Below are 23,420 nucleotides of genomic sequence, written 5' to 3' on the forward strand. Positions count from 1 at the left end.
TTGTGTGTGTGCTAATGTTTATTTATGGTTTATTTGTTTTGCCATCTTGATTCAACATGGTGACTGGTGTCCAACTATAGATGAAAACTGCCTCCTCCATTGGGAACCCTCATGGCAGATTGGGTAATACTATTCTCCAGAGGCATCCAAATTGGTTCAGGTTTGAACTGTCACACCAAAAATGGGGAAGTAACACCAAAGTCATGTTTTGGTCTGCCATCTTAATTTAAAATGGCAGCCAGTATCCCAACCTTGACAAAAACCACTGCCTCCACCTCAGGAATCCTTATGCCAAGTTTGCAACCAGCAGTTTGGACCCATCATGACAAAAAATGGCTAAAGACATGCCAAAATCACATTTCTGACCACCATTTTGATTTAAAATGACAGCTAGTGTCCCACTATCAATGAAACTGCCTACCCCACTTCAAGTACCCTTTTGCCAATTTTTATTGGGTATGTTGTAAACTGCTTTGGGTCTGAAAAGCATTCTGTAAGTCCATTAAATAAATGGATATGTAATTCTTAATCTTTGCAGATTGATTAATAGGAAAGGTCTAATATGGGTCACAATGTTATGGGTCTTGGACTGGAAATAGTCCCTCCCAAATTTAATATTAGGTACCAAGAGCTGCTGTTAAAAAGAAAATAATATTTAATATGCATTTTTACTCTGAAGTAAGTCCTACTGTGTTCTGTGGAGCTTATTCCTAGGTAAGTGTTCATAGGGTCCCAGTTTGATTCTCTCAATGGCAACTGAATTCTTGCAGGCTGAAAGGAGCTGTCACAATTCAGAGGACAGAAAGCGATTTTGTTAAAAGGTTAAAATCAAGACCTTGAAATACAGAAGTACAGTATTTAGTGGTAACAGGACATAAATAGCAAGAATAAATAACAATGTTTGCCAATCTAGAATTATCTTCCTTTGTAACTTTCAATCTGATTTATTCCACCAATTAGTAAATGGATTGTGAATATGGAAATTTAAAAGTGGTTAAGTTGAGGCAATTCATCCTTTTCTGAAAAGGATAAAGCTGAAGCTTTTTGCATGTGTCGAACAGGAAGTTATCATAGTAATTTTATTGCACACTTTTAGCCTTATGCAAGATAATGCACAAAGGCTCTTAAATCTAAATGAAGGTAAAAACCACTGGAGTGAAAAGTGCCTCCACTCTTCAAGATATGCCAAAGAATGGGACATGGTAGATACCTGGGGAGGTTGGACAACAGTGACATGCTGGCCTTTTGTGAATTTTAATCTGCAAATGCATTTGTGTTCAGGACTGCTAATGCTTTTAGTTGTTGTAAAGGCTTGTTCCTTGATTTTAGAGATTTCAGAATAGAAGAATGTCACGAATCAGCACAATGCATGTTGCATAACAGATCACGGCAGCATCCAAGTCATATGGAGGCTTGATACTAAGCCTGTAGTTGTCAATGAAAGTTGTTTCTCTGGAGCTGAATCAACTGGATTATGCAGGCTACAAAATGGGAAACCACATAGAATTGACAGATAATACCCAATGATGAGAAGTGAAATGTTTTAGAACAATTCAGTCTAGGGGTAATTAGACAAAAAATCTCATAAACAACAATGCTATTCTTGCAAAATAAGCAATTGTGCCTCACTTCACAAGAATGTACTATTTGTTCTTCCACTGACATGGACAACAGTCCTACAAAATATAAGGCTGAATGAATTATATTGACTTCAGCATAATTTAGGCAGCATACTTAAGTACATGAATAAACCCTGTGTAGGTGAGCAGTGGGCAGGCATTTGTGAGTTAGTTTGACCCTTGGTTACTTTCTTTCACATATGAGCTCTTCAGCTGTTGATTTTATGACACTGATTGCAGTGACTTTCTGTTCTTAATGGGAATTCCTAGGCAGGAACAGTAGGTTTTTGCAGCATGGTTGTACGGTTGTTTACATATGCACCTGAACTCAATAAACTGATGAAAACCTAATGAAGGGTTTTGTAAGATATGCAGGATTAATAAATCTTAGCCCTAATAACTCATGCAGCTTTATAAATGAACGAAAGTACATCTTTCTAACATCCCTTTTAGAATTAGGACTCCCATATCCCAGTATCCACAATATCCTTCCATATCCACAGAAGAGAGAATTCCAGGTAGTGCAGCTTGTCATGTCAAAGAGTGCCAGGGAGAGAGAAATCTGTGCCTCCTGTAGCTGTTTCATCCGCACAGTTTAAAATGTAATGAACCCTAATCTTGAAAATTTGGTGATCCCTGCAACAGAAGAATAGTTCTTTTTTGGTGTTAATTGAGGAACTGATACTGATGATATTGAGATGAAATTGACTCAAGTGTAAATGTCAACAGAATATGTTCCTGCGTAGGGTTATAGCCAGTGTGAGAATCCCTGCTTTGAGAACCTGCTGGCTGATTTTCACTGCACTCTTAATACGAATTTTGTGGCATGTGAAATTTCTGTCTTGGGGTTTATGAGGTGGAACACCTCCAGAAGGATACTTATGGCTTGCCATGTCAGTAATTTTCATATTACAAAATCCCTGAATGTGAGATGACATGATAACCTAATAAATCCTTTAAGCTATAATGGCTATTATTGGGTCAAGGTGAACTGGGCAGAGTTTTATACTGCACTGTGTCAGAAGTACACTGTGTTAATGTACAATTAACGTTGACGCGAAGATGAAAATAGTATAAGGTTTCTTCCTTGGGAAGGATTTGTCAGGTTGCTTCTTCTGATTTGCAGTGAACACTGTTTCAAATACATCCTTTTCACAAGGCATGTTTGGCCGGCCTTAAGGTATATTGTATTGCTAGTCCATGTATGCAATATTCCTGAAGGCTTCAGATAGAGGGTCTATCTTCTGGTTTGCCTTTTAAATAGGTGGGCAATCCTTTCCTGCAGAAATAATGTGATGCCTTGAGCAGCTTACCATATGGATTGCACCATCCAGTAATGCTGATAAACATGTGTAGCATCTGGTGGTAGCAATCTACATTGAGAGTGCACATCCCATTGAAATTAATGCAGTGCTGACAAACATGTACATTTGGATGTCATTCTGATCTGCATTGAATCTGTTTTCTCCTGTCTTTGTGTAGCTTGTGCAAGAGTTTTCATGTCCTGTTGCTGATTATTTCCCCTTCTCCTCACAGAAATTGACTGCAGGATTTTGCAGGTTTGCTTGTCATCTGCTGTGCTGTTTGTGCTTATAGACTACTCCTGTGATCTGTGAACTTTCTTTTATAGCATTCCCTTAATGTGATCTGTTAAACATACATATTAGAAGCCTAAGGAGATGTATGAATTAGGCCCAAGTGACAAAAGATAAATATGAACCAGCCCTTAGTTACCATAGTTTCAAAGAAAATTACTGCTTATCAGCTCTCAATCAGACAGCCAATTAAGCATCTTTAACTTCTTTCTAGCAAATTGGATTTCTGTCAAGTATCTTCAACATTTTTACTTCCAAAGTAGATTTTACAGGGGAGTGGGATTTCTTTGTTCAATTGATAAAAGACACTTGTTTCAATTTTTTAAGGGACCAATTTAAAGCATTTCACTTTTAAAACCAAAATTTAGGGTTAGTGATTGGCAAACTCTGCTCTCCCTGGATACGGTGGTACCTCGGGTTACATACGCTTCAGGTTACAGACTCCGCTAACCCAGAAATAGTACCTTGGGTTGAGAACTTTGCTTCAGGATGAGAACAGAAACTGTGTGGCTGCTGCACGGCAGCAGTGGGAGGCCCCATTAGCTAAAGTGGTGTCTCAGGTTAAGAACAGTTTCAGGTTAAGAACGGACCTCCGGAACGAATTAAGTACATAACCGGAGGCACCACTGTACATGATACAAGTCTCTTTCCTAATTTCCCTAATTTCTAGAGTTAGTAAATGCAGGAGATTCCAAAATGCTTTAAGTCTTCGCCCAGGTGCGAGACAGCTTAGAAGTGTAAAAATGCAGGCTGAATCAGTTTCCTGGCCAGGGGATTGCCTGGGGAGAAGAACCACCATGTAGTTAGTACAAAGGAAGGTAATGGGCAACTGACACAAGCATTTACCCTGTAACAGAGGAGTGTGAGTCCCTCCACCCATGAGGGGATGAGGAACCAGGTTCAGAATTTCAGTGTACCATGATATAAACTGGGAGGTCCTGGGTAATGGGGTGTGGTGTCACCCCAGGAAAAAAATGTGTCCTTTTAAAGCAGAGGTTTCTAAGAAGGTGGTGAGGCCTCAATGCAGGACTGGCTGGGAGAGAAGGGACTGGCTGGGCAGAAGCTATAAGGAGAGCAACAAGAGACACTACTGGAGTGTAGGGTTCTGCATTTCCTCCATTTCAAACTGAGGTGTAAATATGTGTAAATAAACCATATGTCTTAAAGACACTGCAGTCTCCGCCGTGCCTCATTCCAAAGAACACAAACCCTGGTTAAGTGCCAAGACCCCTGGAATTTTGCTACTGCTGAGATTGGGGTGCCCAGTAACCCTACCCTAGGGCTAAAGCTGTTCCTCATCTCTTCTCCTGGCACTCTCTCACTGCTGCCCCCACCACCTTTTGCCAGGCTCAGATTCAAGGGAAAAAATTCAAGGACCTCAAACCCTTTCCTTTCATTAGAGGCAAGTGGAGTTTGTTTGTTTTTTTCTGGTTTTTTTCTTGTTTTTTTTTTTTTTTTTTGCAAATTCCTCAAGTGCCTCTCCATGCCAGACCTGTTATCCAACATTTCAGTCAACCTCAGAAAAGAGGGAGAGTTGTCTCATGCAGGGTGATTACGCATAAGCCAAGAATATCAGGAGGGAACTGAATGGATAAAGAATATTATAGATATACTGAAGGAAAATAGGATAGCTTTGTCTGGCAAGCTGAAACGTAACCTGAAGCTTTATCATGCCTTTAATTTTAAAACCAAACACACCACCTGGTACTTTGCTCAAGAGGTACCAAACTTGCCATAAAAAACTGCACATATCAGATTTCTGACACAGCTGCAGACACCCCAAGTCACAGTGAAGGAATGGTGGCAGTTTGCAGTGAAAAATTGATTGCAGTCTGTCCCTGAAGAGAGAAGCAGCAGCAGCAGCCTAGAATCAGACAACTCTTGCTTCTAGTCTGTCACTGAACAAAATAAAGGTAGCTCTCTCTTTGTTTCCAAATGGCTCAGTTTTGCTCCTGATTTCCTTTTCCCTGTTGAGTTGAGGCACTGATACCACAGTGTTTCCTGCTAGGTATTCTGTTGGTTTGTTTACTTTACAAGGAACACTGAAAACATTTAAGGATAATTGAAATAAACAGGAGAAAATATTAAAACACATCATGTCTGGATAGGCTTGTCTAAACCAAAAATATTTTAAGCAAGTGCCAAAAAGGCGCTTGCCCTGATGGCAATAAGCAGGGAGTTTCAAAGTGTAGCTGCTGCTACACTAAAAGATTGATTTCTTACAACTGTGAAGTATCATGTCACACCAATAACAGTGCAAGTTCTGCAGATTAAACCAGTTGAGTGGGCACGTATAGGGCAAGGCAGTCCCCATTAAGGACCCGTGATCCCTATTGGCTTTTCAGGATCACCTTCTTGTCTTCAGAATAACTGGCTCTCATAGGGCCTACACAATTGTCTCTTCCCCTCCCCCCATGAGCAACAGGAGCTATGCCCCCTCTCCAGTTAGTACTGCTCCAATGATATCCTTGTTTCTACAACAACTCTGCTATCACTATTCAAACATAATTGGGTCCTTGAAGGAGAAATCTTGTTATAGGACAAACCTTTCAGTGGAGCAAAACCTCATTCACATCATTTGAAAAGGGAGAGGGGGGACATTAACTCAATACACTTCAAAGGAAAATAAGTAAAATAATTTATTAAAATGGAGAATGACTGCTGCATTACATACAGGCAACCACACTACAGAGAGATGCTGCTGCTGCAGGATATACTGTGTGAAGCAGCTTCAGTTTATTACTGATACAATTTGCCAATATGCATATCCAGGACAAAGCCTTTAACAATTATTGCTATTATATTCAGTCTTTGCTCAACTTACCTTGTTGATACCCGTTGAAATAAAAGTCTAAAGTCCTCCAAAACTCTTCAAATGATTATTCGAGTTCAGGTATGTGCATAGATTTCTGGGTTTGTTTTGGCCAGCAGTTAATAGTCCAGATGCCCAGCCATAGAAGTTATTTTTCTAATATGGGCATCTGGTTCCTTGGCACACATACTTGGCTTGGATAAAGGCAGGGACACTTAGCAGACTGGCTATCCACTTTGTAACCATTAAAAGGGAATGAATACTGCATTGTGCTGGCCCTACGCCTGCTATTTACTATTATAGCTTACCAGGGTGCAATCTGTAGGAGAAGCTGAGATAAGGAGTGGCCACAGAGCAGAAAGGTCCTCCAAAGATTTAGCAATTTATGGAAAGTAGCTGCTAAGCAGCATCCTTTCCTTGCTGACAGCCTGCAGTGACTAGATCCTGCTTCAAAGATTGCCTTTTACCATTTCACCAGAAACAAGGGTACTGAAACCTTTGGCTATATAATGTAATCGTACACAAGGGGATTGTTGCAGAAATGTTGTTTTCCTAAGGAATATCCAATTAACAACCAGCGAAAATCTGTAATTTTGACTGAGAGTGTACCTGTTGGAATGCAGGTAACAGTTGTGAAAGTAGTGTGTACCTGTGGGGTCCTGCTGCTGCATGCCTTTGTTTGGGTGCAAGAAGATCACTAGTACAAGGTGGTAAGCAAATGGTGCATCACTGAGCAATTGCCACCCTGGGCTGTATCTGTAAATTGGGGTTTATATGAGGTTTTACTTCAGTGATGGTGCACATCCTTTGTATGCAGAAGGTCCCAGGCCCTGGTGTGCCCAGGTAAGTTTGAGAAAAGCCTGAAACCCTTGGAGATCTGCTGCCAGTTAATACGGACAGTACTGAGCTAGATAGTCGGACTTGCTATAAGGCAGCTTCCTATGTCCTTAAATATAGTCAAATTATAAGCCACTTTTACACTTTGCCCAAAGTGGCTCACAATAAACATAAACATTATCATATCATGTTTTGTAACATATCATGCTTTGAATTTACTGATACACTTTTAAATAAACATTTAGCATTGCAAAGCGTATCACTAAATTCAAGTAAGGCAAAATAAACACTCAGTGAACATAGGATACATTTACTGTTACACTGTAGTAATCTAGACTGAATGCATAACAAGTGCAGAGCAAAATCAAACATAAGAAGAGAGGGGAAAGCTAAACCACACTACCAGTTCTCATCTTGCTGCACTCCAACAGGACACAGTGTCGTGGCGTAAGTGAAGCTCAGAGAGCTCCTTACTCTTTTCAGCACCATTCATTATTAGGTTTGCTGGGGACAGCTCCCTGCTCTCAAGTGCTGCTGTAAGAAAGACATCAGTTTTCTCAGCTGGTCAAATATGCTCCCTGCTTCTAAGCAGCTCAAAATGTCAGTGTTTCCTCTGATACTTCATATTGTCCTGCATCACCATGCAACCTCCATGCACCGATAAGTGCAGACCCTTGCCCTCCTCCTGGACCTTGGGAAAAGTTATATTCTTAATTATTATCATCATCACCAGCTTTTCTCACCCGATGGCTTCCATATTGGATCATTTGCTGCTGGACTCTTGTGTGGGTCTGCTCCTTCATACCCCAGGAATAATGGAACACCCTCAAACATACTCTTTCTTGTCCACCTCATTTATTCAGAGTAGCACATACAAAAACACAGTAAAAAGAAATCCACAATAATAAAAAAATCATTATTAAACACAGCAGATTTCAGAGCAGCAGGTAAGATTTATTTCACATGAATTCCAGTGTGTTAGAAAGAACAGTGCTGGAATACTTGAGTTTGAGCAGTAGGATATTTTGAAGAAAAGAAGGGACTAAGGCTGTTCAAAATGATACCCACTGAAAAGAAAAAAAGTATTTTTTCACCCTGCTGTGGAAACAAAGGGGACATTGGATGGGGAGGATTCTCCAGCAGATGAGAACTTTAAGCAATATTCTGAATATGGAGGAATAAGGTGGTGTGTGTGGTACGATTGCTGACTCACAACTGATTGAAATGTGATGCTTTCTGGTGAATCAGACCATTTGACCATCAAGTCCAATATCATCTACTGCTCTAACTGGAAGCAGATATCATATGCAGATGTCCTCCCTAGCCCTTTAACCCCTTAAGATCCTTTTAATTGCAGATGCCAGGGATAAACCTAGGACTCAGGAAATCAAAACATGAGCTCTGCCACATGCCTCTCTACTGACAATAAAGGTAAAGGTACCCCTGCCCGTACGGGCCAGTTGTGTCCGACTCTAGGGTTGTGCGCCCATCTCACTTAAGAGGCCGGGGGCCAGCGCTGTCCGGAGACACTTCCGGGTCACGTGGCCAGCGTGACGAACCTGCTCTGGGGAGCCAGCACCAGCGCAGCACACGGAAACGCCATTTACCTTCCCGCTAGAAAGCTATTTATCTACTTGCACTTAGGGGTGCTTTCGAACTGCTAGGTGGGCAGGAGCTGGGACCGAATGACGGGAGCTCACCCCGCCGTGGGGATTCGAACCGCCAACCATGCACTTGGCAAGCCCTAGGCACTGAGGTTTTACCCACAGCGCCATCCGCGTCCCTACTGACAATATGGATTGTTTAATTCAGGCATGTCCAAAGTCAGTTTCGGGGGCCTAATCTGGCCCACTGGTCGATTTAATTCAGCTTCTGTGGCAGCTTATTTCCTGGGGGGACATCCTGGGAAAAGCTCCAGAACTTTGGTCGGCCCTCACACATGTTCACTTCATCAAATCTGGCCCTCTTTGAAAAAAGTTTGAGCACCCCTGGTTTACTTTATTTGTGTGCCAGACTTATCTAATGGCCATGTGGTATTACAGTATTCCAATTTTATTATATATACCACTGAAGCAAGCATAACTATAGTGGTTTTATTAATTGGGGGTGTATAAAATTAGATTTGCTAAATAATCCACTCTCAACTTAGATTTTCAATTAAGTTTCCACCTACGAGATTAGAGCTAGAAAATTTAAAAGTAAATAAACCATTGGATAACTTCTTGTGAACTGAGGATGTTTTTCTTTCCCCCCATATTATAAATCAAATATTCCATTATTACTGCTTGCAGAGCCTCAAATGGAACTGCATTCTAACTGCAATATTAGGCCCCTAGGTTGCAAAACTGCAGGCAAACACTTGTACTATAAGTAGAAGAGACACAAGAGTAATGCTTTGTTCTTGCAGAATTTTAATACTGCCTAATGTGAATTCCACTTTTCAATAAAGTGTTATTCTTCTAGAAAGTGCATCATAAAGTTCAGAATTAGCCTTATGTACAATACTTGTAGCAACTTATATTATGGATACACCACACCTTGATAATCTATAGCTGTTCTACCTGTGACGCCTACCATGTTTGGTCTAAGTCGAGAGCAAATCTCCCAAACAGCCAGGCTTCTAAAAGCAGGTACATACCAGTCTGTCCCTGTGCTGCCCAGTCTAGCTCTGCTCAAGTGGCCTAACTAGAAGCCTGGAAACCTTGCATGATGATGAAAATTGCTGCCTGGAAAACAGCACAGTGGTGCAGGCCTTAAGATGCTTCTGCACCTGACCTTAAAAAGACAAAAGTAGGTTCACCCTCCCGGTCTGGACCTCTTAAAGAAACACCCGCAGCTGGGTGTGGGTGGAATGGCACCATTTCTGGAATCTGCTAATCAAAGCAGCCCAGCCCAGCTATGATGGATAGTTTCCTCCAGGGGCCAATCAAGAAAGTGCAGGATGCTGGGTCATGTCATTCTATTACAAAAACTCAGTAAGAGTCCTGGATCAGGCCAATGGCTCATCTAGTTCAGCATCCTATTCTCAGTAGCCAACCAGATTCCTGTGGGAAGCCTGCAAACGACACTCTCCCCACCTGCAACTGGTCTTCACACACACTAATAAAATAACGAGGAATTTCTACCTGTGAGGGCAAATACTATTTTTTAACACTATCCACAAAGTTACCAGGACTTAGCTGGCTGCCATGCTAAGCTGGGTAAGGCTACTTCCATGCCCCACTGCCTCTATAGTGAAGGGGTGAGGCTGACTCCACAAGTCCATGGGAGCAGCTGTGGTGCAATGGCATTATCATAGCCAAGAGGCACAAAGATGAAGCCCCATTTGGCCCAGCAGCTCACTGGGTGACCTTGGGCCAGCCTAACCCGCCGCACAAGGTTATGGGGGTTGAAATGGGGGGGGGGGGAGGAGAACTATGCGCACCACCACGAGCTCTTGGGGGAATAAAAAGAAGAATCCCCAAATTACACTCGCGTCGAGACGCATGCCCGCTCTCCTCCTCTTCCAGGCCCCTTGCTCCCCGGTACTTCAGCGTCAGCCCCCCCCCCGGTTAACTCTTGACAGGGAAGGGCCGCGGGAGGAAGTTCCTCTCAGAGGTCGCGCGCCGTCTACCTGCGGCCGCGCCACGTGAGCACCATTACTGCCCCGGGCGCGCGAGGTCACGGGGCCCTCGGCGCCTCAGGCGCGGCCCGGCCTCGCGAGCTCGCCTCCCTCCCCGGCCTCGTGGCGGTGCCTTCGTCGGCGTCCTTTCGAAGCTCGTCCCTCCGGGGTGGTCCTCCTCTCTCGGAAGCTCCACTGCAGCAAGAAAAAAAAGCTGCTCCCGCTGCCGGGGGAAGAGTTCCCCAGGCCGCCGCCGCGGTTGGCCAAAGCCGAACTGTAGGGGAGGAGCCTGGGCTTGAATGCACCATCAGGTTCCAGCAAAGCCGCCGCCGCCGCCGCCGCCACAGCACAAGCCCGAGCAGCTTTCTGCAGCAGCAGCAGCAGCAGCAGCAGCAGCAGCGACGACTCGCGCTCCGCCAGCCTGGGCTGTTCGGCGGCGCTTTGCAGCAAAGCCCAGCCCGCGGCACCCCGCGCCCCACCTCCCGCCTGCCTGCCGCAGCGGCGCCAGTCCTCCTGCCTCCCCAGAGAGAGAGAGAGAGAGAGAGAGGGGAAGACCCCCGCCTCTCCACCCTCACCGCCTCGGGCCGTGGCTTCACGGAACACCCGCCCCCCTCCGCACTGAAATAATTAAAGAAAAAGAGAAGAAGAAGAAACCCGGCGAGGAAGAAGAGCCTTGACGCCGGAGCTGTTCGATCTTTGCGGGAGCGGACACCATTTTGTGGCTAGCGGCTGCCTGACTTGCTGCATGCGGAGGAGAGGTGGGCAGCCAAAAGGGGAACCTGTTGGGCGCCGCGATCGGGAAGTCGCCCAGCTGCGGCACTTCTTCGCCCTGGAATTGGCGGTTGCAGCAGCGTCCCTGGGAATCGGATCGTGCGCGGCAGCGGCAGCCTTGGGAAGAGGAGGAGGAGGAGGAGGAGGAGGGAATTCGGAGGTTTTGCAGCAGCAGCAGCAGCAGCAGCAACCGCAGCGTCGGCAACAGCAGCAGGCGGCGAAGGGAAATTGGACCTTGCGCATCCCCATTCCTGGGTGGAGGCGAAGGAGATTTGCACCTTTGCGTCAACGGCACGAAGAGAAAGGCATTTGGACCTTTGCAACAGCAGCGTCCCTGGCAGGAGGAGGAGGAGGTGAAAGCTTGCTTGCATATATATAGATTACACACACACACACACACGTACATATTTTTCCCCCTTGCAGGGCAGGAGCATGTTGGTCTCGATGCAGCTCCCCTTCCCTCCTGTCCACTGATCCCAGGCTTGGTGGGGCGATGATGGATACTTGCCTGCTTGTTCTCACTTCCCACAAAAGTAAGCCCGCTGTCAATGGAGGAGGACATTGATACCCGCAAGATAAACAACAGTTTCCTGCGCGATCACAGCTATGCAACAGAAGGTAATGGATGGCCCAGCCGGTTAGGGGTGGGGGGAAGGAAATAAAAAATAAATAAATAATGGGGTGGGTGAAGAAGAGAGGCAGTCCACTGCGGGGAGGCTCCTTGCCAAAGCGCAGCTCTGAGTCGGCAGCACAACGGCGCTGCGCTTGGCCACAAGATCGGAGCTAGCGGGGCAATCGCGGGGAACTGGTGGCATGGTTGGTTGGTTTGGCAGCTGCGCGGGCAAGACGCGCCATAGGGCGCCGGTGCCTGGCAAGCTGGGGCCCCGAGCAGCAGGTGGATCAGGTCGGAAGGTCCCTCGAGCACTGGTCGAGGGCGCCCGGGGCGATGTCGCCTCCGGTTCATTGATCGCACCTCGACGAGTCAGCAGCCTGGGGGGCTGCTCTCCCCAGGTGTCTGCAGCCTCCCCTTGCACCCGGCGTTTGCGCGCTCTCTCGGCCGCTACCTCTTAATGCTCAGGGAAGTGTAAATTAATGACTGGTTGCTTACAAGGCAGGAATTGGGCCGGTTCACTCTGCTGGGGTGCTGCGTTACCCAGGCTCGGCAATGCAACGATTCAGCGCCAGGGAGGGTGGGGGTAAACCCTGGATGTATCACGATGACGACAGACCCAAGCTGTTTCCCGTGGAAAGGGCCAGGGAGCTGGAAGGCAGGTGTCGACATGCTTACGGGAAACGAATGCAATGGTAGGTAGCCGTGCTGCAGAGTCGATTCTGCTGAATCAACTGGGAGTGGAAAGGAAAAGGGGGTTAAAACAGAGAGGTGTTGTGGATGAAGGAAAAGAAATGGCTTCTCTGGGCCTGGTTTTCTCACTGATAATGGGTCCTTGTCTTGTGGTCTCCCCCCATCCCCCCTTTCAGTTCATCAGAGGCTTCAGTGAGCCACTACTGAAGATATTGAGCTTTGGCTCTGAAGATAAAATGGAGAAACAGGATGGTGGAGAGGGAGGGCAAAACAAGGATTTACCTGAAAGAGGTGGCATGGGGGGGGGGAGGATGGAATCTAAACTTGGCTCACCTGTGATTTACTTAATCTGCAAATAAATCCCAGGAAGGATGGCGGTAGCTGCATGTGGCTCTGACTTGCTCCTGTAGTTCCGTTCCCAAGTATGTGAGCCCCCCACTGGGCCGTGCAGTGGGGATGGTGGAAATAGGAAATGGGGTCTTGTGTTTGAAATAGGCGTTGGTATTCTTGGGGTTTGCCAAAATCTTTAGGTTGGCAGTGATTTTTTCACTTTCAAGACAAGAAGGTGTATGGAGGGCGGAAATTGGGTACCACAACACCTCCCAAATGTGTTTAGGATTGATTGTTAAATCCTCTGGGAATTGTAGCTTTGTGAGGGGAATAGAGGTCTCCCAAGAGCTCTCAGTGCCCTTAACAGAATATAGTTCCCAGCATTCTTTGGGGGAGGTCATGAGTGTTTAAAGTGGTATGATACTGCTTTAAATGTATAGTGCAAATGGGGCCTTGGTTGGAAACAACTCTGTTTCCATTTAGACAGTGGAAGTAGCCAGAGCAGGCCAAGATATGCAGAAGGCTACAATAATGTGTGCGAATAATAGGTTGGGGCTGCAGTTGGTACCTGGGAGTAAGTCCCATTGAACTCACCGAGACTTACTTCTGAGTAGATGAGTTTAGGATTTGACTTTTCCTGTACTTTACAAATGATTGCTTTAAAAAAACAAGTTTTATTGCTAAAACTGGGTCGTGATTGAAGCCTTCTATTGGATGAAATAGAGAAAGGTTCTGCTGTTCTCTTGGAGGCAGTTTATGTAAGTTAATCAAAAAGATCCATTTAATCCTTTGTGGTAAATTAGGCAGTACTCAAATGTGTGGCTGTCTTAACTGTCATAACTTCAATGCCTTCTAAGCCACCTCCTCAGGCTACTACTTGACTGATTCTCCCAAGGGTTGCCCCGCTAGAACTTCCCTAGGAATCTGATCACTGATTTCAGCAATAATTTAAAATCTGAATAATTCTGAATACATCTACTTATATAAAAATGGCTGTTAAAGAGATAACCTATTGCCAGGAAATTTTTAGGTGTTTATATATTAGTTAACTTAAGTATGAGTGTCTGCCTCTTACTCATGTAGAACAAAGCAACACTTTGATATTTTTGAGCAAAATGGAGAATGGAAAAAGATCCAAGGAATTTGGTATTTTTCTTCCCCACACAGAAAAACTATGAGTAAGACATTCCATTGCAGCCTTTATGCTGGCTGTTCTAAGTAGGAAGAATTGGATTTTCAAGTGAAGATGGTATTGTATTAACAGAAGGGGGGATATGGTATTTCCCCCCCCCCCCAGTAACCTGTTGCTAGTTGGAAACGACATAGGGTTGTCTTTAAAGGCATGCCTTGAATCCCATACTTCTGTGTAGAGCAAATAATGTATAGGCCGTCATCATCAATAGGCAATAGTTAAAATAATTCCTTAAGCAGCTCCACCCATTTTCAGTGCAAGCCCTGTAAACACTATTAGCCAATTCACAAATAACACTTAAGCCAAACCATGGCTTAGCTTGAATGAGCAAAACATGTGGATTCCTGGAGAGAAGGTTGAGACCTCCAGGCTTGCTACAGTGAGGCAAGTCAGAGTTTGGCTTAGTGTTATGTCCAAATCTGGGCTCATGGTTTATCTCACTCCTGATAAGCCTCAATCTATAGCCAATGCTTGTTTTATGGCCCTCCACATGCATTTTGTATGAGGCAGTTAAACCACAAGCCTTGGTTTGGATGAAATGCTATGCCCAACCATGACTTAGTTTACAGCTGTGTGTCAGCAGCAGGAAGACTGGCGGAGGAGCAAGGTGGCCATGATCTTTTATCTCAGAGCTGCTCATTTCTGCTAAGCCATGGGTTGGCTTAACATGGTTGCAAACTGGGCCTGTGTGATACAGTTACATTGCTGCCACAGTATAGGTCTTGTGTGTGTGTATATATGGCAATCCGCTTTTTAGAGGAAAGGAATCATTCTCGAATCCTGCTTGTGTGTTTCCCTTAGACATCTGGTTGACCTATCACAGTGAGAACAGGATGTTGGACTAGATGGGCCATTGGCACGATCTACCAAGCTCTGCTTATGTTATTATGTTCTTTATAGGTCTCTCCGAAGCTAGTCTGTCTCAATTGTATGTAACAGATATTGCTTCAATCCCTTGTGGATCATATCTCACTTCCCTTTTCGGTTTGCTTCAGGCAATGTTTGGCATTAATGAACACAGAGGGCTGTTGAATATAATACATCTACCATGTGGAATGTTAAATCTCTCTCATAATCTCTATATCCAGGATCTCTCATACTATGGGGCAAAAAAATAATAAAAATGCTTCATTGATGGAAAGTGTAGGAAGAGAGGTAGTTTCCAGCCTCATCTACTGTATGCAATTATTTGTTTCTTTTTTTTTTCCCATATAATTTTTATTAATCAACATCAGCAAACAAAACAAAACAAAATACATTAATTTCACATTGTTTTCATAACTTATTTCTCTTTTGGACTTCCCTCAGCTGTTCCGTAAATCATCCATAGTCATAATTTTAATTACACATTTCTCAAATTTATATTGACATTATTTATCTCTTTTTTCCTATTCCTATTTCCTATTTAGACAATATTTCTTACTTTTTTACAGTGCTTCTTTAAATCCCTTAAGCGTCATCTGTCCTTCACTTAAATATTCCAGATATTCCACAAATTTCCCCCAGTCCTCGATGAACTTTTGGTCTCTTAAGTATCTAATCTTCCCTGTCAATTTATCTAGCTCTGCGTAATCTAACAATTTCATTCTCCACTCTTCCACGGTCGGTATTTCTTGCTGTTTCCATTTCTGGGCCAGTAACACTCTTGCGGCTGTGATTGCATATCGAAAGAATTTGCAGTCTTTCCTTTTTATCTCATTTCCTACTATTCCCAACAAAAAGACTTCTGGCTTCTTTATAAATGTGTATTTTAAGATCTTCTTTAACTCATTGTATATTTTCTCCCAGAAGTCTTTCACTTTCTTACATTCCCACCACATGTGGTAGAAAGTACCCTCTTTATCCCTACATTTCCAACACCTATTGCATGTCTTGTACATTTTTGCCAGTTTTACCGGTGTCATATACCATCTATAGAACATCTTCATCGTATTTTCTTTTAACGTCATACAAGCAGTGAATTTTAGACCCTCCTTCCATAGTTTCTCCCAGTCCTCAAATTGTATATTATGACCCACATCCCTGGCCCAGCTAATCATCACCGACTTAACTTCTTCATCTTCCAAATTCCAGTCTAACAACAGCCTATACATTTTAGATAAATTTTTACCATCATTATCTATAACCTCACTTTGAAATTTCGATTCCTTAGCCGTAAAACCTCGTTCTTTGCCATCTTTCTTAAACATCTCATTTGTTTGGAAGTAGTGCAACCAATCATATACATGTTCTTTTACCTGCTCATACGGTTTTATTTTCCACTTTCCTCCTTCTTTAAATAACAATTGACCATATGTTATCCATTTACTTCTCATATTAGTTCTCTTTACACTCATGACTTCTAGAGGTGATAACCAACGTGGTGTTCTAGGTTCTAATAGGTTTTTATACCTGTCCCATACCTCAATTAAAGGACCCCGGAAGATGTGGTTCTCAAAGCCTTTATGGACTCTCCTATGTGGTTCTCAAAGCCTTTATGGACTCTCCTTTTCTCATGCCATAAATAGGCATGCCATCCAAATCTATTGTCGAACCCCTCTAAATCCAACAATTCGTTATTCTCTAGTTTAATCCACTCTTTCATCCAGCAAAGACATGATGCCTCATAATACAGTTTCAAATCTGGCAGGGCAAAGCCTCCTCTTTCTTTTATATCTGTTAGCAATTTAAATTGAATTCTCGGCTTTTTGCCCTGCCAGATGTATCTTGAAATCGCTCTTTGCCACTCTTTAAAAATCTTACTCTCCTTAATTATAGGGATAGTCCGGAATAAAAATAATATCTTTGGAAGCACATTTATTTGTTTCATCCCCCCAAGTGTCTTCCATTTAAAACAAACTAAGAAAAAACCCAATGTAGATTGATTCAGTACCATTATGGATACATTTGCTGCTTGGACACTCTCTGGGCCTGCTGCCCAATTGTTTGTTTGAAACAACTGGATGAGATCTTTGAGTGTTTTATAACAGATATCATTGCTTGTCCTTCTGCCTGCTACTTAATTCTTGTGCAATATAGGGAAAGTCCTGTTACACACTTTTTCATGAGGAATCTTCTCTCCTGATTTCAAGCATATGAGAGCACCTCATAGATCCATAGATGGGGTAGAGGGTTCCAGTGGAACTTTGAAGTGCATTTTGTCCTACCTTGCTAGCTCTCTCTCTCTCTCTCTCTCTCTCTCTCTCTCTCTCTCTCACACACACACACACACACACACACACAGAGCTTTTCAGGCAAAATGGAACCAAGGTGCTTGGTTTTGAACCAGGGTGCTTACGAGGGAGCATGAAATGGAGGAACCACGTAGACTTCCCCTTGTCTAGAGTTTCATTCTCTTAGCTTGCACTGCCCCATGTATTCTGCACTTAGCTGATCAATCATTAAAATACGTAGCATCATCTAGCTTAATCGTGTTTTTTCTAGAATATAATTGGTAAAGCATTAACAAAGCATACGCTACATAAATGTGGTGTTGACCATGTCCCAATACTGCCTAGACAGATCTGGTCAGTCTTTAATACTTGTTTTTGTAAAGGAGCATCCTCCTTTCCCTCCTAGTCCTAGGAGGAGAGGACTGCTCTTTAATTTGGGGTCCCTTTGTGACAAATCCAAGGGACTGTGGCCCTTCCATGTGCCGAGCTGTTCGGCTTTCAGTAATCCGCTTGTGCCTAAGGGGGAAGTCTGAGTCAGCTGGGATTCCGCCCCCTCCCCCCAAAGAGAGCCTGACTCAAAAGTGCTTTCTGGAGCAGGGAACCTCTGCTGATGCCCTGGGAAAGGTGGAACTGCAGGCAGTGCTGTGCTGTTCGATGTAAGAATTCCCAACTGCAATAAAATTGGATTTCTCCCTGTCCCTAAAAAAATAAAACAAAAATGAGCACGAATTGTTGGAGCTGGCATCCAGGTTTGGAAACAAATACAAACCAAGTACTCCTTCCCTGAAGGTTTTGTATGTTTTGGGGCCTCTCAGAAATCATGTTCCTGCCTGTGTGTGAATGCCAAGAAATCATATGAAACAATAAACCTTTTTTCGTCCATTCAACTCCCAAGCAGCTGTCCAGAATAAGCATCTCAAATTAACCTGCCCAATCATTCTGGCAGAGACTTGCAGAATAAGTAGCACACTGAGTCACTTGGCGAATTAGCAGTAAATTGAGGAGTGAGGGTATCATGGAAGCAATTCTGCGTGTAGCTGGCATCTTTGGGAGAAAGAGCTATTAAGAGTCTAGTCTGGAGTAAATTGAATTTTATTGAAGCAACCACTAGGTGGCCCTCCTAGAGGAGGCTAATCTCTGCCAATATAATACTTTTATTTTATTTGGGAGAGGGGGGCAGATTCAGACCATATAATCCAAATAAAGCACCTTAGCTGTTGTTGCAGTTATTCTTCTAGCATATTTATCAATAGATACCGTTCCACATCTGCTGCTGTTGCTGCTGTTGTTGTTTTTTAAAACACCACAACACAAATTGTCTCCAAAGATAGGATTGTTGATGAGAAATCTTGTTTAGAAATAAATAAATAAATAAATGGGATGGGTTGAGATATTGTTTCTACAACAGGAGTAGTGGTTTGGATAATTCCTAGGTAGCACATGTGGAAACTGTTATGTTGGATTGAGCAGGCCATGTGGCCTTTTCAGTAAGCACCTATGAACAGATCTTTCCAAACAGAAAAATGCTGTATTGAAATCAGCCTGCAGTGTTGCTTCTTTAATTGATTATCACATTTATATCCTACCTTTCCTCCAAGGATTTCCAGGTGGCATATTTACAGATGGATGGCCATCTATCATGGATGCTTTAGTTGAGATTCCTGCATTGCAAGGGTCCCTTCCACCTCTACAATCCTATGATTCTATTATTCCATTCCTGCACTTTTAACCACACAACAACCCTGTGATCTAGATTAGGCTGAAAAATGATGACTGGACAGGGTGAGGGAGCATCATGGCTGAATGTAGATTTGCACCCAGGCCCTAGTTGAGCATTCCAACCGCTACACCAAACTGTCTATACAGTGGGATTCTCCACTTAACTCTATCCTGGTGTGCATTCCAGCCTCTTTTATTTGTGCCCTTATAAATGTGGTGTAATTCAGTTAGATGTCCCTTTGGGTTGTGCTATTTTGAGTGAGTGTTGGGGCTCAGCAAACTTAAGTCTATTCCTTAGTCATGCCCCTCAAATAATATGTTATGGAATGGCTTAATATTGCACAAAGGTTATCATGCTAATGGGAGACGCACACAAAGATTTGCATGGTTTGTTTATATCCTTATTTGGAGATGCTAATGAATTATTAAAGATGCAGGGTAATCTACCTCGGTGAAAGGAATTTTGACCCCCCCCCCCCATATTCCATGATGGGGCTGTTTTCCCTAAATTTCATTTTGAGCAAATCTCCTGCCAACAAACCCACTTTTAACAGATTTATCTCTGCCTTGTTTTGCAATCTGTTTCAAAGCCTAATCTTTGCTTTTCTTGTACTTAATCCTACCATTCCCTTCTCAGGCCTTCATTTTCTCATCTTAATGTCTACTGTTCCTTTCTTTATAATTTTCTTTATAGTTTTCATTTGTATACATTTCAATAATTTTACAAAAATTATAACATTTCAAACAGTTTGACTTCCTTCCTCCTCTTTCTGGGATTCCTTAAATTTGATTTATTTCATTTCCTGCACATTCTAAATCAACTTAATTTATGCTTTTAGTTATTTATGTTAATTCTATATTCTTTTTAAAACTGCAGGTTATGTCTGTACTATTCCTGACCTATCTGAGCTCAGTGTTCTAGCTTTGCCCAGAAAGCTTTCATAACAAATATTTCCCTCCTTTCTTCACCTGCTTCTACCATCAGATGCCTGGGGCAACCTTTAAAACATGAACTTGGAACTTGTCTCACATGGGTGGTTACTCAAGGAATCCTTAACCTTTCAGAAGCACCGTCTTTCCCTCATGTATTGTAAAGGGCAGCTTCCTGTGCTTGAGAACAAAAGTAGCCTACAAGTCATCAGTGCAGTGAGAGCCAACCTGTCTTGTCTGTGGCAGGTTCTGGGTGTTACATTTGTGTTATGCATACTCCCCTGACTGTACTGGCCATTGATTCAATTTCCTTACCTTGCATCTATTGCTGCTGGCAGGCATTTGAGGATCTTCTGTAGAAAGCAAACGAATGCATTTTCCCTTACACTGACAGAATTTTAAAAAGATTAACTTTGCTTTAAGGGGTTGGATTTTGCTGTGCTGGAAACTTTAAAAGCTTTCTTACTTTAGGAGCTGACTTGAGAAATAGCTCTCTGAATTCCTTCCTTTTAAAGAGAGCTGGTGCCCTCTGCAAAATCTTACATTAACTTTCTCATTTTCACACGTTTTGAAATTGAAGAACAGAAATGGTGCGCCTGAAGTTTCCAAAATAATTACATAAATCAAAAGAGCCATTTCCATTTTAATCTCCCCCACTTCTGCCTGAAGATTATGTCTGTGAATCTTGCAGCTTGTGCATTCTCAGATAGCAGAGATGCACTCTTATTTCATGTATTTGCCAGTCCCAGATAAGCCCAGGGCTGTGTGTATTCTGTAGTCCTGTGACATATTAGTTATTGGTTTGAGAATTCAACATCCTAGAAACTTCAGGGGGTTTTTTAGTTAAAAAGAAATGTGAGATAGCTCAGTTGACAGAGCATGAGACTCTTAATCTCAGAGTCATGGGTTTGAGTCCCATGTTAAACAAAAGATTCCTGCATTGCATGGGGTGGACTAGATGACCATCGAGGTCCCTTCCAACGCTACGATTCTATGAAATCATTTCTTGACCTTATGGCTGCAAAGGTAGTTCTGACTAATTTGCAGTCAATGGGGCAACAGTTGATAGCTATGCAGGGCTTCCAGTGATTAGGGACTAGCAGTTCACTGCCCTTCAGAAGTGAACCGCACCAATTTCAGTGGCTTTGACTTCCAAGTTAGCGCTTTGTGGAGCTGTTCTTGAAGAATATTGCCATCTGGGAGCCAGTGCAGAATATGAGATTACCTGTCTCATACTGGTGTGAGCTGTGGATGGGATACTGCACTTGTTGTAGCATTGGCAGCAAGTTAAGAGCACAAGAATGACTCAAGGTTCTGGTTTTGACTTTTAAAGTTGTAGAACAATCCCTGTGTATTTTGGGGACCACCTCCTCCCAAGTGTTTGTTGAGATCATCAGGTGATAATTTGCTTTGTGTATTTCATTCATTAGAAGTTAGATTAACGGATGCATGTGGTGGGACAGGACTGTTGGGTGATAGCAGAAATGTGTTTTTATAAGGATTGTAAATCTCTTTCTGTGGTGGAGGAGGCTGGGAGGCTTTTGAAGTTTTAAAAAAGATTAATTGTGAGGATTATGTGAAGTACACCCCCATTTTTTATTTGGTCTCTTTTAGTAGACTTCAGTTTTTAAAAGGAAATTGGTTCATCTCTAAAATGGCACTAGCATCGTGGGTAAAAGCACAAGCTATGAACTGGAATTCCCTAGTTCTGATTTCTATTCAGAATTAACTTAAGGGGTAGCTTAGGCAAAACATGGCCTCTGCCCTCTATTTGTAACGAAATAATATCAATAGTGTTTTAAGGATTATTGAGTCAACATATTGGAAGTGCTTAATAAAGTACAATTTAAGTTCTGAGTATGATTATAGTCCATACATGACTACTGAATTGCAAGTAATAATGTTGCCAGTGTTTGTAGTTACTTGATTTGGAATATGATTTTGTTTCTTGGATGTATTACAAATTGAGCCATTTCCCAAGAATTTTCTCTGGCTGAAATAACATTTTTGTATATGTGTGGCTTGCGTTTTCAGAATGGAAGACAGCTATGTTGTAGGAGTATGCACAAAAGTTGAATCCCCTTGTAACTCAATGGAAGTTCTCATTGATAGATGTGAACTGTGTGACCAGAACACCCAATGACACAGCCTTTTGTTTATTTAATATTGTCTCCATTTGAATCAAATATTTGACTTGTTTCTTGCAAATGTATAATACGATTGCTGTCACCGCAACCTTCTGTTGTTCCTGACTATTGTTGTTTTGTGATGGAAAGAGGAAGATTGAATTTCTAAGTGGCTTTCTGCAATGCCTGATGCTTGAAACTATATTTCCCAAGAGCCAGTACAGTAAGACAGGTGCATGCAAGCATTCATTAAGAGCCTAAAGAAAATATTTGAAAAGCAGAAGAAAACTCAAGAAGATAGATATTAAATATACCAAGCCAGGTGCAGATTGAGCTGAGGAGAATTTGTAGTCATGACTGGGTTGGGAGTGTGGATAGTGCTGGTACAAGTATGATTATGCACAGCAGCAACACTTTTTTAAAAATAAAAATGCATTGATTCATATGGTTACCTTGCAGGAGACCTGAAGTTAGGAGGCAAAAATGACAATACTGTACTAGAATCATAGGATTGTAGAGTTGGGAGGGACACTGAGGGTTATCTAACCAAACCCCTTGCAATGCAGGAATCTCAACTAGATCATCCATGACAGATGACCATCCAATCTCTACTTTAAAATTTCCATTGAAGAATTTGGAGTCTGTTCTACTGTCGATCAGCTCTTACTGTCAGAAAGTTATTCCTGATATTTAGTTGGAATCTCCTTTCTTGTAACTTGAATCCATTGGTTCGAGTCCTAGCCTCCGGAGCAGGAGAAAACAAGCTTGCCCCATCCTCCATGCGAAAGCTTTTTAAATGGCTATCGTATAGCCTCTCGGTTTCCTCTTTTCCAGGCTAGACATACCCAATTCCCTCAACTGTTCCTCATAAAGCTTGGTTTCCAGACCCCTGATTATCTTGATCATCCTTCTCTACACACGTTCTCTTAAGAAAAGATTTATTGCTCAGATAAATCCTGGCGTCCAGCCCGCTTCGGCTGCGCAGACAGGCCTCTGGACTTCAAAGGCCACATTCCAAAGGCTCTGAGCAACAGCAGAGTTCAGCAGCAGCGGTTAGAGAAAGCTGTAAAAAACTCCTTCAGAGCTTTCTTTCAGTGTGCTTAAATAAAGTCCACTCAGGAGCTTAGCAGCTAAAAGCAGTTTTTATTTACAGCAGACTATCCATTATCTATCACAGCGAACAGCATCGTGAAAAACACATCCTCTTTCCTCAAAAGCGAAAGTAGAGAGAAAGAACAAAGGCTGGAGACTCTTGGATATGACGAAATCTCCCCCCTCCCAAAAGTAGGCAGGGCGTACACTCTGAGCTGTTTAACCCTGTAAGCTCAGGTTCTCCTCACTCCCCCTCTCGCCCTGCACTACTGTGGGGAAAGTATGTACAGAACTTACCCCCAACTCCAAACCACCACAAAACTCCCCATGACGCTGGAAGC

The 23,420-nt window shown here is 43.0% G+C and overlaps 1 protein-coding gene across 5 annotated transcripts in view; it reads left to right on the forward strand.

The window, feature by feature from the left end:
* The window catches only part of PPP2R2B (protein phosphatase 2 regulatory subunit Bbeta), a 260,736-nt gene that overhangs the window by 67,290 nt on the left and 170,026 nt on the right, over positions 1-23,420 (forward strand). Inside the window, exon 1 of one of the 5 annotated variants that reach the window (XM_079967976.1) lies at positions 10,744-11,853. The exons of 3 other annotated variants lie outside the window; for them this stretch is intronic. In XM_079967976.1, the coding sequence (XP_079824102.1) occupies positions 11,784-11,853 (70 nt within the window). In that variant the 5' untranslated portion in view covers positions 10,744-11,783. Of the gene's footprint in view, positions 1-10,743; positions 11,854-12,430; positions 12,541-23,420 lie in introns of those variants that run through there. One more of the 5 variants, XM_079967974.1, reaches the window with a different exon arrangement.

This window comes from Podarcis cretensis, assembly GCF_951804945.1.
Source record: "Podarcis cretensis genome assembly, chromosome: 2".
NCBI classification, from domain to species: domain Eukaryota; kingdom Metazoa; phylum Chordata; class Lepidosauria; order Squamata; family Lacertidae; genus Podarcis; species Podarcis cretensis.